At 39.1% G+C, this 19,341-nt stretch overlaps 2 protein-coding genes across 4 annotated transcripts in view; one reads left to right on the top strand and one right to left on the bottom strand.

Annotated features, from left to right (window-relative positions):
- Positions 1-56: 56 nt before the first annotated feature.
- Positions 57-2,817, bottom strand: pex10 (peroxisomal biogenesis factor 10). Its single transcript, XM_049752146.2, has 6 exons — positions 2,462-2,817; positions 2,296-2,376; positions 1,669-2,081; positions 1,378-1,550; positions 1,048-1,183; positions 57-538 (listed from the first exon to the last, which is right to left on the bottom strand). The coding sequence occupies exons 1-6, from the start codon at positions 2,571-2,573 to the stop codon at positions 470-472; spliced, it is 984 nt and encodes a 327-aa protein (XP_049608103.1). The 5' UTR covers positions 2,574-2,817; the 3' UTR covers positions 57-469.
- A 389-nt stretch (positions 2,818-3,206) lies between these two features.
- Positions 3,207-19,341, top strand: part of plch2a (phospholipase C, eta 2a) — a 72,407-nt gene continuing 56,272 nt past the window's right edge. The window contains exons 1-2 of one of the 3 annotated variants that reach the window (XM_049752138.2): positions 3,207-3,430; positions 6,871-7,338. In XM_049752138.2, coding sequence (XP_049608095.1) covers positions 7,206-7,338 — 133 coding nt within the window. In that variant the 5' untranslated portion in view covers positions 3,207-3,430; positions 6,871-7,205. Of the gene's footprint in view, positions 3,431-5,636; positions 6,036-6,870; positions 7,339-14,071; positions 18,520-19,341 lie in introns of those variants that run through there. The other 2 variants (XM_049752137.2, XM_049752140.2) reach the window with 2 other exon arrangements.

Genomic DNA, 19,341 nt, shown 5'->3' with positions numbered 1-19,341 from the left:
GGAATGAGTTATATTAGACATTTGCCTGTCATATTAAACCGGCAAGAAACAAGCAATAGAAGAATAGAATTTTTATTTTGACAGATGCTGTTTGACAGACGCTGTTTGTTCCATGATGTTTTATGGACATTCCCATTATACAGGTCACTTTCTTTCATCAATTGTACTCATTCAATAAAGAAAATCATAGTGGATTGCTGAATTTAGTAAATTATACTATAAGCTCCTATCAAACAGTTGTTTCAGTATTATTGACTGATGCAATCAAAAATAGAACTCTCACATTTTTTTTCTTTTATAAAAAAAGGCACAATCATCATTCAAAAAATCTGACCTACAGCATGTACTGAATATAATTTGAGACAGAGAAAGTTACAAGATGGAAAATAGTCTTTAAATTATGATTTTTTTTGGTTGGAGATCCTTGGAAGCATCTGTCATTCATATATTTTTAAGTCAAACTAGTCTTCTAGCTGTAGTTCCTCAGGTACACTAGTCGACGAGGCTGGAACTTCTCACGGCACAGTGGGCACTCGGCCTGTATGCAGTCATGAAAATACGGACACACATGAGAAAATGATTACAATAGTATACACACATGAAGCAACTTGACAGTGTTGACTTCTTCTCACCTCAGACACAAAATACGACATTTGATCCCATAACAATTTCCCTTAAAAACAAATGTTATGTGGATATGATTTTGATAAAACGCATGTAGGCTAAATTTAGCTACTCTCTGACATGCAACGATTTTATCAATCGAATTATTTAGCATTTTGGCGCCATCTTGTGTCATCTCCAGAATTAGCACGCAAAAAGGTCATTCATTGAACAGTAGCTGAATTATTCATCAAAAACCGAGGATAGGCTTCAGAGAAACTCACATGAATAGGTGAAGTAACATCATATGTAATTCGACCCTTGACGAGAGACTCAAATATTTACAGAGAAAATATTCTAGAGTTACAGAGAAGTTTAAAAGTTAATGTTCTATAATATGTCCCATTTGAGAGATTGTGATGATGGTCCTGACATGGGCCCTACCTTGGTGTTGCACCACTCTGTGATACACTCCCAGCAGAAGAGGTGCCCGCAGGGGGTAGAGGTTGGATGTCTGCGTTCCTCCAGGCAGAGGATGCAGCGACTGGGCGAGGACTTTGTCTTCTGGGTTTGCTGTGGACTGAAAAAGGAAAAAAAAAAGATTGTTGTAACACACTGTTGAACACTCAACATTGGCAATTCTATCCATATACAGTCAGAGGGAACACTCATTGCTCATTTGAAAAGCCCGCCCCTATCCATTTGATTAGTTTATTCCATTTTATTCATAATACACAAACCGCATTGCGAGAAGTCTTATCACAATTAGTTTACCTGCCCGTGAGGTTCTTCTGGAGCTTCCATTCCTGTCTGGCTCGCTGCCTTTGTCTAAAGTTGTTGAGCTGCAGACATACTGTGATGAGCAGCTGGATGAGTGAGATGGCTCCCAGCAGCCTGTAGCTGCTCCTAATGGTCCTGTCATCGCTCTGAGGCCCTGAAACACGCAGCTGCAAATACACAAACATTCACACAATTCTTAATAAATGCCCATATGGAAAATACTTTTCATAAGTAATCAAGAAAAACATTCCTTTCAAGTGTCAATTATTGATTCCAGAGACTCACATAGCTGATTGCAGAAGTCCTCTTGGACAGTTGATAGAAAATACCGCTGACATAAAAAAGAGCCACGTGGAATCTGTGTAAGAGGGTCACTGTCTGCTGGAGGACAAACACAGCCGGCAAACACTTTATCCTCTGGCGCTCTGACAACAGTCCCACTGCCCTCCGGATGCATCTTCTCAACCACAGTTCCAGGCTCCACGGCCCGGATGCAGCCTGCCGCCTTCTAACACCGCAGCTAGTCTCCTGTGCGCCTTCGAGCTCATTCTCCAAGCAGACCAAGAGCTTGTCCAAGACGTATGGCAGCAATGTATGGCAGAAAACAAAGAGGCCTCGTCTTGCTGGGGAGGGAATGCGTCTTTTACTGGGGTCAACTTGGATGATATTGACGTATTCCTCACCCAGGGTCTGGTAACCTGACAAGGATGGTAATTGACCAATTAGGGCTGGGCGATAGTACCATATAATCTCTGATTTTTTCCAGTCAAATGTGAGATGTTCCAATAAGAAATGACTTACATTCTTAAAAAGTGACACATTTATAAGCATTACATTTGACCTCCGCATTGATCCCAGCACACCTAATACATCAGTGGTGACATACATTTCATATTGGTTTGATCAGCCTACCTATGAGTGTTGTCAAACCAAAATAAGCGACGTCTGAAAGTAGTTCAATTTCTTTCCTCCAGTCCAGCCACCTTTTGGATCCTCAGAAAAGGAAGAAAATTACCTAGGTAAACAGCTTACTTTCAAAAGTAACCAGACAAAACAAATCTTGTGTGAATGAACTCACCGGCAAGCGTTTGAAAGGTTTCATTCGCGCTGTTCCTAAGAAAAGTTTGATAGAACTCGTCCTTCTGACCGGCTCGAATCAGCTGAGACTGGTTGGCAGGAGCGAGGGGCATCGTGAGTTACATCGGATGAATGTTAATGCACAAATCTTTTTGCCGAAGCCTTTTATGAAAGAAATGTACAAACACGCAATAAAATAGTGCCGTTCTAAGCAGTCGTTGCTGCTACTGCTCCACTGGGACAATGGAAACAGGCAAAGCGCCGGAAGTTAATGTTTTGTAAACAAACACAAGACCGGAAGTTAAAATATTGCGGTTAAGAACTTTACAGCGCTATCTGCTGGTTATTATATATATTGCAACCAGACGTGCTAAACTGCTTTTGAAGTACTGCAAACAGTGAGGTGTTTATACAGATATCCACGTGAAAAAAACTTTGACTTAAGTAAACAAAGTTTAATTTACTTATAGAGGAAACTCCACGGTGGAAATACAGCTTTTTTTCCCCCAATGCACTACCATCTGATATTTGATCTGAGTATCTTGTCTTTTTCCAATGTGCCACAATAATCTCTCCCACCAATGAAAGTAGGTCAAGAAAATTATCCATCCATCATCGATTCGTAAAAGCTCTTTTATGAAGACACTGAAAAGTGGCTAAACCAGTTCCTTTGTCTCCTCTGTATTGGCTCCTGGGCAAGCAAGGTGCATCGTATCAATCTAATAATGCATCCCATTATAAGTCCACTCTTGTACCTTAACTGTATCCATCTACATTTACATATTCCCAATAACCCTTGGACTGTCTACTCCCCATCGTGCTTACCAGGAAGTTGACCTTTGCTTTTATATGCGAAGGGAGGAGCTGGAGAGTGTATTCCCAACGTGCCCCTCAGTGCTAGCAACTCACAAGCAGTTAGTCTCAAGTAACAGGTGGGTGGGAACTGTGCTACCTGGAACTAAGCCACCAGGTAAGATTTGAAGTTATTTTGTGCTTCTTGAACTACAAAACATCCACTTTAGAAGGATTGGGTTTCGTTGTCCATTGGTGTGTTTTTTGTTGGTATATTAGTGGACTGTTGCTCTGAAAAACCTCTTTTACTAAATCGCCACTGCCGTGTAGCAGATCTGATGACACCTGCAGATAAAAATGGCATGCTTGTGTTACACGATTCGCTCTTTTGAGCTGTGTATCTTTTAAAACCAATGTAACTAGGTGAGATGATTTTATATTTTAATTTAAAACAGCTTTGCCATGACAATTTTGCAATTGTATTTCCCATGTTTTGACCTCTCCTTTCTATTAATATTTGACAGTTTTATATCAATATCTTTTTCCTCAAATAATGACATGTACTGAGAAAGCATCGTATACTAGAATAAGTAGACAACCCCCATTTTTTTTTTTCCCTTTTAGAAAAAAAAAAACCCCAGGAGGTGCCACAGAGATGTTGTGATTACCTTTACCGTGACTGACAGTCGCTTACATGGCGCATAGGGCATCTACAAATCTGAAATCTTAAACAATAGTAGTGCTGAACTTGTAGTTATAGTTGGACATGCATCGTGAGTTTGGTGGGTGTGTTTGAGACAACAGCCCCTTGGTCTGAGTCAAGTTTATTTATTTAGCCTTTACTCACAAAAGAGTCTCAAGGGGCCTCACAAGCCCACAGTTGACAAATATTAGTGACTTCCCCTAAGCTTAACCTCCCAAAAAGGTAAGGAAAAAAAAATGTGGAAAAGAGGAAATAATCTGCATTAAAACAGGCTTGCGTGTGGTTTAAGAGTCAAGTGGACCTGGAACCCGCAAGTTGACCAGTGTCAGAGTAATTTGATCAAACCTTCTTGTCTTGGTCAAGACTCTTGCTTCACCATTTTGTACCTTGCATACAAAAACAACTGGAAGGAAAAGGAGGCGTGCAGGGACACCAGCTGTGTAGACCTTAGACAACATCTGTTTGAGAAGAAGCAGCATCAGATACCCAGTCTGCTATTCATAATGAATTAGAAACTTTGGCAAATCATCTGAGTCAACAGGCTGCGACCGTCTGGCAACCATTCCACGCTTGCTCAAAGTCAGCTGGGAAAGGCAGAGGAGCCATCCTTAATGGAGTTGGGGAGCACTCCCGCTGGTGTACTCGCTCGCTCTGCGGGGGAACCTATGTGGACACTGACAATGAAAAATGGAAGGGTGCAGTTCGATGATTGACTTTCCAGTGTTCCATTCGAGTTCCAATCTTTTGGGAACAGTTTAGTTTGCATGAAAAGGTTAAACGGACTCCAAATGGGAGGCTGCAATGTTCAGATGTCCAGTTGTCAAGAGAAAGTATTTACGTTATTGCACTGAGTAATATAATTAAGTATTGAAAATAAATATAGTGCTTAATAGTCCTTGTGTGGTACTTGTGTCGATAGAAACAGTTGGTTAGAAGTCCTCCAGGACTCCTCTCCTTCACAGTTTAAGATGATCCTGCTTGGCACATGCGCCATTTTTGTGTAGTTATTGCTTTAATAATAATTTTGCCTACACAGCCTTTTAAAGGCAGCTGCTTTATTTTGTTTTGTGCAGTCTTGTTTACTAAGAACACATAAATGTTTGCTCCTGCTCATGCACAATGGAAAGTGGAAAAGCGTGTGTTCTAGTTTGAACACCTCTTCAAGTGGCAGTCTCATCTGCACGTTTATTCTGAGTTATAAGGTGAGGCTACGATTAAGTCCCTTGTCAAGTGTGCGTTATTGTGACTCAATGTGAAACTTTAGTCAAGGCTGGAATTGTGCAACGGAGGTGAAGTGACTACGCTTGGGCTTGTCTCTCACTTCCTGGCAATTAGACACAAAGGACAGGAGCTCTTTGTTTCATTTTAAATGGAATACTTCTTGAAGTAGCCGTGCTTAGCATATTTAGGCTGACTCAAGCCACAACTCATGCAATATGATTTAGCACCTGCCTCACAGTTCTAAATTTCTGGGGTTAGAATCAGGCCTTCCTGTGCTTGGATGGCTTTTCTCTCAGGGCTCTGGCTTCCTTTCTCATTCTAAAAACATGCATATTATTTTACTGACTATTCTAAACTGCTTTTAGGTGTGAATGTGAGTACTATCGGTTGCTTGTCTATATGTGCCCTGCGACTGGTTGATGACCAGTCCAATCCATCCATGAGATGACTTACTAAATTCATCCCATAAATAGTTAGAGTGAGCAACAAACAAATGAATAGCAATTCAAAAATCCTGGCAGCATCCGTATCTATGTCTGAAATACCAGTTTACATTCAGGACAGGCATCCATGCATGCCCACACAGTTTTCCAGTGGAGACCAAAAATGTGTTCGCCGGTAACAAGGACATGCCCTGACCTGCAGCCTAAACTATCTGCCGACCAACCTCTGACAAACAGCTCTCAACATGCTCTCCAGTCTGCCCACCACATCAAGCAAACCCCACCTCCATCACAACATGCACACACGCACACATTCATTGTGTGGACTTGGTGTGCATGGTGGCAGATCTCGCAAAGCCTACTAAAAATTTCCAGAAGGGAATCTGACCGTTTCATGAGACGGACCAAAGTGGAAGGTAAGCGAAGGAGAGGCAAAGAGAGTTGTCATGCTGAAATGGATCCGCATAAACTTTTTGTCTAGCATCTTGATATGTTTTCAAATGTAACTTCTTGTACCAACTTTGTGTTCCATACACAAACATCTTATTGTTTCTCTTCTCCATGTTCTGTTTTCAAAACTGTATAAATTGAATTTCTAACCTTGTGTATGTATGTATGTATGTATGTATGTATGTATGTATGTATGTATGTATGTATGTATGTATGTATGTATGTATGTATGTATGTATGTATGTATGTATGTATGTATGTATGTATGTATGTATGTATTTACTTATTTATTTACTATTTATGTTTCCGTTTATGCAGTTTTTGTTGTCAAATCAAAAGTTACTGAGGGCCATCTAAAATATTTGAAGGTGCCTACATTGAAATTTTAAAACTGTAAATGTACCATTAATTGCAATCCAAAAACACTTAAATATAATTACAAACTGTTATCACTCTACATTACCCTCAAACGTCATAGATGTTGTCCATATAATTTTGAAAAAAATGTACCTGAAATGTCACTCTCCAGAATTTTTTTTTTTTTTTAATGAAAATCCAGGTTAAATTGAGCTTCTGCTTGACAATGTTTTTTAGATGTGTCCCTACCAACATACGTACCTTCGTACAAGTAGCTTCAGCGAACATGCATGGTTTAACACAGAACTTTTCACGAGGCATCTTCATTTGTAAGACAGCAACCGACCACAGTGCTCATTCATCAGATAATCCTCAAACATTTGTTGTTGTGCTCCTTTTAAATGTGTTTCTAACGTGCTTCTTTTGTGTGTTTCACTCTGGCAGTGATGCAGGGGGACTGGAGCCGCTTGGTGCCCTGAAACAATCAACTGAACAAGGTTCTTTTCTGGCTCAGAGCACTCTGCCTACAAAAGAGGAAAGACAATAAAGAATTCTCTCCTCTTTTGTTCTTTTTTTGTTTTCTTTTAGTCTTCCCTTTTATCACCATTTTCTCCATACTATGGGAATATACTCAAAAACGTTTTGATTTTCCCCACTTAGAGAGATAACTCACCCCCCCCCCCCACCCCCCCAAATCAGAGGTCAGCTTCAAAAACAGTGTCAACAGTGTTTTGACACCAACGTTTGCAACACAACCTTTACTACCTGGAGGAGTTAGAATGGCAATGGTGAAGGAATCACCAAACTTGTCACTAAGATCAAGGACTACCATGACCACTGATGGCGGCTCATCCCTGAGCATGGCCGGACTCCCCTGCAGGCACTTTCTGTCAGCCAATGTCATCAATGTCGGTAAGTGTTCACTTCTTTTTCTTTTTGTTGAGCTATAATATTCAAATGATGTCTGCTGTTGGAAAATTTATCAGGCTGTATTGTTATTATGGATTGTGATGTAAATGTGTAATGGTTCTATTAAGTTGTTAGTTGTGCTTAGGTGTTGACTTTTACCTGGTTGTTGGTAAACAAAGGTGAGTCTTGCATTGGGTTACAAACAGCTTTGTATTTGTATGCAAAAAAAGCACACACAAAAATGAAATAATGTGGTTGCACAAGTGTGCACACCCAGTTATAACTGGGATGTGGCTATGTTCAGAATGAACATTTCACATCCACACTCGTGTTAAATGGGACACATCTGCCACCATTTAAAGTGCCACTGTTGCAGCCTTCAGATGTTCTGACTTTCTTTTGACTTTTTATTTTCTTTGTAGAAGAAGCTTGAAGGTTGTGTATTATCACTGTGATTCAGTGTTAGCACAAAAGCATTATTTCATTTATTTATATTTCCATCCACTCTTGAAAAGATGGAAAAAATTCAATTTAGTTGTGCAGGTGAAATTGTTTATCTTTTTTTGTGATGACTGGATTTTTTTATATTGCGACCTATGACCTATTTCCATAGAAAACTATTTTCAATTTGTGGCTTTGTAGCTGTTGGGGCCAAAGTATTTCCCCCCCCGTCATTCTTGGTCGTTGTTGTTTCCAAATGTATTTCCTTGAAAGACGCAGCATGACAGCATTTTAGCGCCTCTGGCTGTACATTCACTATTTATGTTTCCTGCTTCTGCTACTTTCTGATCATCAGCTGTGCCAGAATAGATAGGAAATAAAAAAGAAGCAAAATGCTACACATGATCATATTGTGTGCATATTTTTTTCTGCCGGCCCATTCTGCTGCTTCAGGTGAAAGAAGAAATAATGACCCTCAAATGTATTGCTCATCTGTTATGATTACATCAAAACAGCCAAATCTGTGCTACTCTGTGTTTCTGTTTCTCATCTTGGGAAAATGGAACAATTAAACTCCTGTAAATGGAAGGCAGTTTGTTTCAGGGGATTTGATTTAACCTGTATGAGCCTTTTGGTCTAGCAGTCATTTCATCATTACAGCCTTATTCGGCCAACAAAAAAAAAAAAAAAAAGATTATTTCCAGGATGGAGATACTAATGGTACTCCATAAGCAATGAAACAACAAGGGAGCAAATTCAAAGGTCAAGGAAGTATTATCAGTCAAGCGTCATTTCTTGAACATACGCAGATGAGGTTTAAATCTGGTGGGGAGTCCAAGAGAATATTTTTGTTGGATAAACGCATTGCTTTTTTACATTTATTGTAAAAACACTTTAATCGATCACTTTGCTGAGTTAAGTCAATCTTGCAGTGCAGCTGTTTTGCATCCATGTAATCTTTATTGACCGTGACCTTTACATCCGCAATTTAGCATATTATTCAGAGGAAGCATGAGATGAGTGGTCAAAAGTACCGTTCTGTTCAGTTTGTGCCCACAAGTGACCTACTTGGCCATCCAAATGGGTGCAATTTGGAATTTGATGGTGTGTGTCATCACAGATGGATAACGGGTCGCTTAGTAATGAGCGCGGTTCAAATTTCGACATAAATGAGCCGTTTATCACTTTTTTTTGTTGTCTTTTAGTCACGTCATGTAAATTAGTTTTGTAAACACTTTGAAAAAAAAACATTGGAGGCAAGCAAGCAGGACACATCCGGATGAAGTTAATGCATGTGAAAAATGAATGAATAAAGCCCGAAACTTTCCAATTTAAACTCAGACTGACGCTGCTTTAAAATGTAATAGAAAGCCATCTGCTCAGTCCCGGGGTGTTTAAAGAGCTGTCAGTCAAACATCTGTTCGTTTATGCGGAGAGTGGATAACACAAAGATTACAGTAAATAAAGACCACAGCATTATTCGGTCCCGTCAGAACAGAATGAGGAGTCACCAGATTTGTCTGCTTACAATTTAGTCCAAACTCACCAGTAACTCTGACATTCTTATTCAGAAGAGGGTTTATGAGTAATTGGCTCTAATTTAATTCATTAAAATTTTCTTATATTGCATTGTCTGAATGATGATTAGCCTAATTGATGTAATGATAGCGCTCAGACAGAATGCAGTATATTGTATAGTAAGGTATGATATGGTAAGCTTTTATTGTCAGAGGTTCAAAAAATAATGTTTGAAAATAAATAAATGCAAATAATAATCAAGTCAAGTTTATTTATATAGCCCTAAATCACAGACAAGTCTCAAAGGGCTTCACATGTACAAATATTGACAATTATTCTCAACATCCCCTGATTATAAATTTAAATAATTATAATAATAATCTGTGCTCAGCTCTTTTTATAACCAGGTGAGGGCAGTCTAATGCTCTTCTTTCACTCAGAATCGGTCTGAATTTTCCGTCAACTTTCAATGTAGCCAGATTTTATTCTGGGTGGCATTGGATCATACTGTAAATGCAGAGTTAATGAGGTTTTCATTTTATGGTCATGTAGAGGATTAAACACAATCCAATCTACGATGTTGCTCAAGATTTGCAATCATTGCTCCCAAAAAATGGACATAAGTGAATTAGAAATCATCAGATCACCATCACAGGCACCATCATTAAACCTTTACTATGCTACTGGTACAATCAAACGCAAGTAAATTAACTGGTATCTGGAAAGTTCTCTAATGTGGAATAAATTAAATAGACCATTATTAGTGTATGCCAAAATAAATCTTCATTGAGATGTGAAGAAAGTGTTTGTCACATTAGCAAAACAAGCAAGTATGTATGACAAAAAACAAACACAAGAAACTTTTGTTGAATGGATGGTATTGGGTAGGTTTTTATTCTGCAGGGAGGAGGAGGAGGAGGGGAAGGAGGAGGAAAGTCTTCGATCCCACTGAGCCAAGACGGAAGAATGACTGGCAGGGCAAACATGTAACAAGCAGGGATGGGGGAAACAACAGGAGGAAACAAGAGAAACGTTGTTTTAGTCTTAGTCTAAAAATAAATTCACTGCTAATACATACCACGTTTTGTAGTGATGTAACGATTACATAAAAGAGTATGATTAACTACTATTAAAACCTGACAATACTAAAGTTTATTTGCTGAAAAATGAGCTTTTTCATCTTTTCATATGTCTCTGTTGGTTCTACCCGTTCGCTCCGCTGTGGTGGGACCAATTAATGTGATAACCACCCCACATTGAGTTTCTCAGCCAATCACAACCAAGCAGCTAGGCTGGTTGAAGTTCCGGAGCAAAATAATCATTTTAACGCACCCGTATTTTTACACCCATATTATTACTAGCTGCAGTGTGAGCGCAGACAAGCAGCAAGCGTCTGATAATAATGACTGAATTGTAATAATGTTTGGCTATATTTTAGGGATCAGCAACTTTAAATAATCAGCCAATTAAATCTTCCCCCACAGAAACATAGGTGATCCGTTCATTTGCGGTCCAAATACTCGTAGTGCTTTAGGGCTTGACATCGTGGAAGCAGAAATAGACTCGCTGGAGTCAATGCCTGATATTGGCACACGCAAAATTTGTTTATTCTGCAAGATCTCCCCTTGAGGGTGATGTAGGCCTCGATCCTTGCACCCACAGTGTCCGTGTGTAACCCCCCACTGCCAATAATGGTGCCACGTCCCTTGTCTGCCGGAACACGCGGATCCTTAAGCTAAAATAAAAATCGAATTGCACCATAGCACAGATGCACTGTCTACTAAATCTATTGCCTGACAGTGACGGGTGATCTGTCCAGCATGACAGCACATCAATATAGCTAGATGGATGTCATTTTGGGATTGGGAATCACATTTGAAATATTTAGTGATAATCATTAGTAAAAAGGACTAATTGTGTGAAGCACGTCAGAAACTAAGACTGAATTGTGCGTACACATTTACTTGCGCTTCGATTCTCCTGCACTTACCTCCTCCCCTTGAGGATACTCTCCTTACATTGACACTCATTATCAGCGATATCCAAGGCAATTAGCACCAATGGTGCCGTCCATCTTACTATGGCTCCAATGCTACCATCTGCCAGACGCCACATGCAAGAACCTAATGAATAATATAGCATGGCGCTATATTGCAAAATATCCTTATGTGCATAATATGGAGTGATTCTTGGGCTGGCGAGTTTTGCGCTAAACTGAGGCGATAATGATGATGATATGCAATATTAAAGAGCATCTTGAAAAGGCTGAGCTAGCCTACATACAACAACTAACGCTCCGGGGATTTTATTTTATTTATTTTTTTTGAGGAGGAGAAAGGATTTTTAATGGAATGTATGCATTATTTTGATGATTTGTAAAGCAGTTTTAATTAGGGGCAGAATGTGAACAGCGCAAACGTAAATTCTCTGTATGTATAAAGTATAAATTAGAAATAGAAATATCAACCAAACAAAACAGACTTGTATGACTTTAGAATGTATTTCATAACTTCCTCTTATCTGTGATTGAATGGATGGAAAAGAGGAGTACAAAAAGGTAAGGTAACAAAAGCTGTCTCCTTCTTCGAGAGAAACTCAGCCTAGGCTAAAAAAATAAATAGAATAAAACATAACATCAACATTGTGATCCACCCTTGCCCCTTTAAATGGGATTTGTCAAAACCATTTGGTTGGTATATTTATTCAAGATGTCCGGTCCCTCTCCACCGACAATGTTTGGTGGTAAAATTGAGCACGTAAAATGCTTTTTCCGACACTTATTTGCGAAAAGATGACCGACGTTAAAAGAAAGATGAGGAAAGAGGAAAGCAGGGTCGGCCATGAAATATGAAACGGACATGAGAGAAGAGGCAGAGGCAGAAAGTAAGACGGTAAGAAAGTGAGGGAGAGGTCTCTGTATTGCTGGGGGGGTGGGAGGACGAGAGGAGGGGGGCGGTTGAGCAGCATCTGCAAGTGGAGCAGAGAAAGAGAATTGTCCTCAGCTGCACCATTGCTTTTATGAGAGCCAAGCTGCAGCGGGAGACAACAACCTCGATTCCTAATGGAGTGTGTGTGCTTATGTGTGGATGGTTGAACAAGCACACACACACACACTGAAATGGAGGAGACTACATTTAATCGCGGCTTACGTATTTGAGTAGCTGTGTAGTCGTTAACAGATGAAGCAAGACGCCATCAATTGATACATTCAATGGGCTTCATCAGTGTGAATCTTCTGACAATAGGGTGCGAATATCCCGACGGGCCTCTTGACATTATTCATGTGGGTTGTTTGCAAACGCGTTTTGCGCTAACATGCAGTCACGAAAAAACTAATTGTTACACTTATATGGCTAATGCTTTGTAACAGGCTTTTTGTCTTTTCTTTTTTTCTTTTTACATATCAGCACTCAACTTGACTCAACTCAGCTGAAGTAGAAACTCAGTGCTATCCAGTACCACAATGAGACATTTTTTCTTCTTCATCATGTGTAGCATCTCTCATATTTCAGAAGAGTTAAAAATCAATATATATTTTAGCATTGTTACAGATGCTATTCGGTCACGTTTCAAATGCAACTGTGACCTGTGTTGTGCAAACACCAAAATCCTATTGTGGTGAATGACACACGAGTCCAATGGACCGAATGTCCCTGTTGGTAATTACAATAATGTTCAGTTTTGATGACATTGTCATCTCGCTGGTAAAAGCATCTCTCATGACATGGCTAAAACACAAACAAGATTAGAGGGCAAAGTTTGTAAGGCAACGAAATAAGACTTTTTACTGAATGATATTTTGTAGACGGCGTGATGCATCGCTAATTTGCTGGATTCTATATTTAAATACATGAGTGAAAGATAGCAGTCACTTCTCTGCACGCTGCAGGGCACTTTTACACCTCTGCAAACTACATGCAAGAACAAATGCATGTCTCAATCGTACCTCATGAATCCTCCCTGACTGTGTCATGTAAAAACCAGTCAACATATTTATTTTCACTTTTTTTGCAAAGCTCACTTTTCTCTTTTGACTCGTAGGTTTGGTTTTCCGTTTGAAGTTTGTGTTCCATATTTTGTTCATTATTTGCAATGTGCCATCCTGTTGTTTGGAGAAATTTTTATATTAGAATAAAAGAAATAACAGTCTAAAGCATTTTTATTTTGTAATACAGACAAATTAAAGGAGAAGACATGAGTGAACGTCCATCTGCTCTTTGCAGATAAGCTCAGGCTTTATGTATGCACGTGTGTTATGTGTACTCTTCTGTGCTCGTACTTGTAATGTTATCACTGGCAGCTTATCCGAGTCAACAAAAGGTAGAGTTTTACCAGCCAATATCATGTAATGTTGGTTTTAGTCATTCAAAAATGTAATTTGGCTTTCAAATGGAGGGAAACGGCTTCACCACTTCAAGGTTAAGAGTTATTGAATGGTTTACATCAAATTGTAAAGTCAACTCTGTCGAATGTTCCCAATCTAAAGAAGCATCACTGATAAGCAGTGGTGGCAAAATCTTTAGCTCTTGAAATGGAATCTAGTTTTCCATCTCCAAAAGTAGGGTGAATGAGGACTGGTAATGCTGGCACCCCACTTCAGGTAATGCTCTTGATGCTCTGCTCTCTCCTCGCTCTAGTTACACTTACGTTATGTTCAGTCAGAGCGAGTGTTAATCTGCAATGTTGAAGCCACCCTGAAGCCACCAAGGTATTCTGATTTTATTATCATTAATTATTTGAATTTAAAAAACATGGCTTGTTGTGTCAAATATTGTTAAAATAAAGATCATTATGCTTTGTTCTGTGCTGGAAAAGATAAGTGGTTGCATGTAGTGAAGATGAGAAGCAGTATCCCTGCCGAATGTGATTTGTACATTTTGTTTATTCATTTTGCACAGGCACATTTTAACCCAGCTCCATTATACCACAAAGCGGAGGAAGTACAAGGAGAGGCGGAAAGAAAACTTCTGAAACAGGAAGATGAAACAAGTTTTCCTAATGCAATTTAATGATCAGATATATACTATAAAAGTTTTTAAATGGAATAGCGGCAGAGCTGAATTTTTAAGCAGAAGGGCACCGCAAACGCTAATAACATAACTTTTTTTGATATCTCAACGGCTTAACCAACAGGATATGAATGCTAAATTCAAGTCTTTTTAGGATCTCCCCTCGGGCTTTTGGTCTCGCTCTTCTCCAATCTTCACACCGCCATTACCTTCCTCCTCGTAACGAAAACAACTGGAGCGGCGCAAGTCCAATGTAAAACTCTTCACCATGAACATGGCCTATTTTTGTAATGGCATGAATATCCACTTATTCATCACGCTGGAGTAGTTTCTCAGCATGTAACGAGCAGGGAAGTATTTTTGGGCAAGTGATGAGAGCATCAGGCTTCAATGAGTCCAGCAGTGAAATGGATGGCTCGCATTTATTTAGTGGGACCAGAGAGATGGGTCATCCAGAGTAATAGCCTGCTCAAATATATTACAAAATCCCACTTTGTTCTCCTTCTAAAATTGGACACGATGGTCAATCAGTAGTTTTGTGCATATTTCACAAGATCTCAAAATGAAATTAACCCAATGCATTATACAAAAGGTGTGTTTACATGTACAAGCAGTTGACTTCCTCCGGGGATCCATAAAACCTTACGAGTGAGTTAATAGTTTCCTAATGAAATGACTGTTGAGTAGTAATATAGAATCATAGCATTGATTTGCTGACAATGCATACAGTGAGACTCATTCATAACGTGAAACTGGAAACGGTAAATATGGCTGATGGAAATATAAAAACATCAATAGGAGGTCTATTTTTTCACACAGCTATTTGATTTAGATTGCGCCCATGTTTTGGTGAACAGAGTTTACAACATGTTTTATTGCAATACATATATGTCATCTGGAGTGCATGAGCTCAGACTGTGTGAATAAGTGCCTCACAGATGGCCCAATTCAGATCTTTCATCTCCTCCATCTTTTAGCGTGCGCGCATCATCACGCTGCTCTTCATCTCGCTGCATTGACTTGTTTGCAACATTAACTCGGGCGTCAGCCGCCTCCGAGGTCAAGTGTCATTAACGCAAAATGGTGGTGAGCACGAAACGACTCATTTGTCCATTTTCGACAACCCGTAATGTCGCTTGATGGGCAATATCAAGCACTCACTGCCTTATTTCTCTGAGGCTCATTTGACCAGTCAGGCCCACATGGATGAAGATCACATTCAATCCATGTGGAACCATCTGCCTTCAATTAGGAAAAAGGAACTATGTTTATTAAAAGAAACTTTCTGTCCACAATGGTTGATGTCACTAGGCATGGCATCTAAAGTCATCATAAATAAATTTTGGGAACACCCAAACACACATTTTGCAAACTATTTTTGATTGAGCGGCAGCGGAGTTTGGCGGAAATACATTTTTGCAGACAACAGTAATGCTGACAAAGTGTTGAACTACTTCTGCCAGTTTAAATTTAGAGTGTTAGACTCATGGGAATATTAGACTTTTGTATTGTATAACAGCAGAACTACTAAAAAAGTAGTGTTCCAAACCATCAAGTGAGTCAAAGGAATGTGTAAAATATATTGACCGGTAAAAAAACTTTCTGTGAGTCCCTTGCCGACTAATGAAGGTCATTCCAGTCACATTTAATTAACAATAATAATTACGTACAAATAAACTGATTACAGGTGCATATTTGCTATGTAACAGTCACCTGGACAGTTTTCAATATTTTCCCACTGGCAGCAGCCTAGATGCATACATCTCAGATAATTTAAAGTTTGTGCACCGAAATGTCAGCAGAAAAAAAGCTGGAGTCGACAAACCTCTATCCATCACCAGACAACTTCGCAGAGCCAACTTGTATTTTTTTCCAGACTTACCTACTGCCAGTTAGTGTGTTTTTGGTTTTGTTGGAAGCCAATTCACCTGTCAATTTAGCTGAAAATGATGAATCACCATTTTGCTGGATTGGGTGACCACAGAGTTTTGCTGTCATGTTATAGCTGATGTGTGCCAACACCTTTTAGTTAATATGATTTTATTTAGAAGGCTCGTTCATGCTTAGTGGCGGAGTGAAGATTTTTTTTACTATTTTTGTAATTCAGAAATATTCCTAAATATGACATTGTATTGTTGTTTCTATACTATTATTACCTGATTTTCTAGCGATAAAACAAACCAAAAAAAACCCTCTACAAAAGTTTACTTGCATCTCTGATTAAAAAAAAAAGATAAAATGTTCACCATTGTAATAGCACACTTGCACATCCTATTTCTTGTCTTGTTGACATTAAATCATCTTTGTTGTCTAATGTAAGTCAGCAAACGTCTACTCCGCCGAATATACTGCACTGCTTTTGTTACCATGACAACCAGGGCTAGAGGTATTGCATGGAGACATCACCTACCACAAACGCCGCCAACTTCAGCGATCCATCAAGTATACACAACACTTAGCTAATGCTAACCGAATGATAGCTCACCAATACATGATATGTTGTGGCACATTTTGATCCAATGCGAACAATCTGGACAACTTGTATTTTTTGCTTCTGTTCTGTATCTCAGACTCAATCAGCTCGATGGAGTATTGTGTCTGACATTAGCGAACCTTTGCATAATTTGCCCCACCATCCCATTTTCTACAAAGGCGTCAAGACTTCAAAGCCGCCTCGTTATACCTTGCCTCACTTGTGCTTCAGCGATGCTATTTTATCAAAAATCTTGTTTATATTTGTACAGTCAAGCTTGTGCATAAGGCGATGCAATGCAGCGTTGACTACTTCCAAATGAACGCTCATTAATGTAGAAAGGCTTCAAAGTGAACTACAGCGTGCTGAAACACGATTGCAACTATCAGCAGTCGCGTTCTCATCACCAGTGAACGAGTGCCGCTATCAACTCAACGCTAATTCACGCTGTGTTACTTCCTCATTACAGAAGAAAATTCCAGCAAAAACAACATAATGTGACAGTCTTAACGCCATCTAAATGATGGTTTGCGCATGGCCTCCTCGCATGTTCCTGGAGGAAATTTAATCCCCCAATTACATTCACATGTGGACAATTGGTGAGTCCCTACTGTTAAAAAAAAGAAAATGTTCACAGAAATAGAAGAATGTGATATTATTCATAGAAATCAGGCAACAAGAACAAACTCGGGCAAAATCAACAAACCAGAAAATCTTTTATTCTCGAGACTTGGGATGAATTCTTTACCCCAAGCATTCATCTCATTTATTATTCATTTGTTCTGATAAAACTTCCACATCCATTTTAATCTACTCAGGGATCCATTTAACATTTATTTCTATTTGTCCAAAGCTTGTCAAGATATATTTAAAACGTACTGTATTTTCAACAACTTTGTACCTTGGTTTGTGACTCGCATGATTTTCACGCGGCCTCAATGAGCCGTTGCCTGACTCACTGCCAAATTATTCTCAGTTGAAGAGCAATCAACGGAAGAACGGCCCAATATTTTTCCACCTGGAATCACAACCCAATTTTTTTCACCTCTGAAATGGGCCGTGTAAAAAAGCAATTACAAATTTTGGTCGGACCTGAACATGATTTGATATGATGATAAGCTTTAATGAGTTGACAAAGCGAATAGAAAATTCCAAATGTTAATCAGACTGACTAATGATAATATGATATATTGTAAATATATTATGATATAAATAAAATGCGTCAATAGAAAAAGGACTTTGAGGTAAGACGACCTCTCTCTTGTTTTACACCACAAATGTCGTTTATTGTTGTTGCATAACTTTCAAGTTTCTTGTATTTTTCACACTTATCAAATTTGACCTGAACAATGATCACAATATTTGCACTACTTTTAGAACATGCACAATACTTTTCTCACATCTGGTATGCATGGCAACCAAGGCTGCTGCAATTGGGAAAGTGTGTGTGTGTGTGTGTGTGTGTGTGTGTATTTGTGTGTTCCTGACAGAATAGGAAACAAAAGACCAAGATAGAGACTAATGAATGGGAGCGATGAAATGTAAGGAAAGAAATAAAAATAGGTTAACACCATCCCGGCAGTGAGGCGAAGAGAGATAGGAGAAAAAGAGAGACAGCAGAGGGGAGGTCGAGCGAGCTCGGCGGCGCCTTCTTGCTCTTCTTCTGCCTCTCGCTCTCTTTGATATCACTTGCTTTTTGCAACTCAACAGCAAGCGGCATGGAGCGGGAACCTCCAAGATTCAGTATGTAATGCTGTTTTACTATCACTTCTCTTGGCTTGACGCTGACTTGATATCACACTTTTGATTTTATTGATGACACGGGTTGGTTGGCTCGCATTACTTTTAGATTGAGGGGTGCGTGTATCAGTTGTGGGTTTAAAAGTTAGATAATCATTCAGATCATCTTTTGGGTTGGTGTTTTTTTTTTTCGTTTCACGCACCTCTCATTTCAGTCCATGAATGCATATTTAAATTTATTTTATGAATGTTGTATTAATTTTGATTAGTTCTGAATTGTGACATGTTTAAACTGCAATGAATCAATTGGAAGACTCTTTGCCTTGAAGACAGGATCAATGAGGAAATTGAAGTTCAGTCATGAAAGGGCAGTTCCGTTTAATAGAATCAGAACTCATTTTCAAATACCTGTTGAATCAATCAAGCCTTTCATCTTGAATGCTGCAGTGTTTAATTTCTATTTCGAGATTTGTTTGGTGTATTTTTTTCGACATCTCATGGTCAGCACGGCAAGCTTTCAATCTGCTCATCCGTTTGGTGGTGATCTTTTTTTTTTTTGGTCTATTCCCAGTGAGCGAGCTGACATTCTGCCTCCAACACTGATGATGTGCTGAAATATACATGCCATGACATTTGAAATCCTTCAGATCCCAATTGACATGATTTCCATTTGATTAATAAAAATTTGATTATAGAATGTCACATCTTGCGGTATATTTCGGTCTCTAATAGGATTAAAACAAATCTTTATTTAAATGCTACGTACACTTTCAACACGAGTACTGAAAAGCATACACGATTTTTTGTGGCTTTCACATGTCAGAT

The sequence above is a fragment of the Syngnathus scovelli genome, chromosome 2 (assembly GCF_024217435.2).
Source record: "Syngnathus scovelli strain Florida chromosome 2, RoL_Ssco_1.2, whole genome shotgun sequence".
NCBI lineage: Eukaryota > Metazoa > Chordata > Actinopteri > Syngnathiformes > Syngnathidae > Syngnathus > Syngnathus scovelli.
This window is presented reverse-complemented; position numbering and strand designations above follow the sequence as displayed.

What these genes read in the sequence shown, in the direction of transcription:
- pex10 (XM_049752146.2), bottom strand. Translation starts at nt 2,573, where the DNA reads ATGCCCCTCGCTCCTGCCAACCAGTCTCAGCTGATTCGAGCCGGTCAG. An exon ending in TGGTTTGACAACACTCATAG is followed by an intron (nt 2,082 to 2,295) that starts GTAGGCTGATCA and finishes CATCCTTGTCAG; the next exon opens with GTTACCAGACCCTGGGTGAG. An exon ending in CAGAGTGGTGCAACACCAAG is followed by an intron (nt 539 to 1,047) that starts GTAGGGCCCATG and finishes GACTGCATACAG; the next exon opens with GCCGAGTGCCCACTGTGCCG.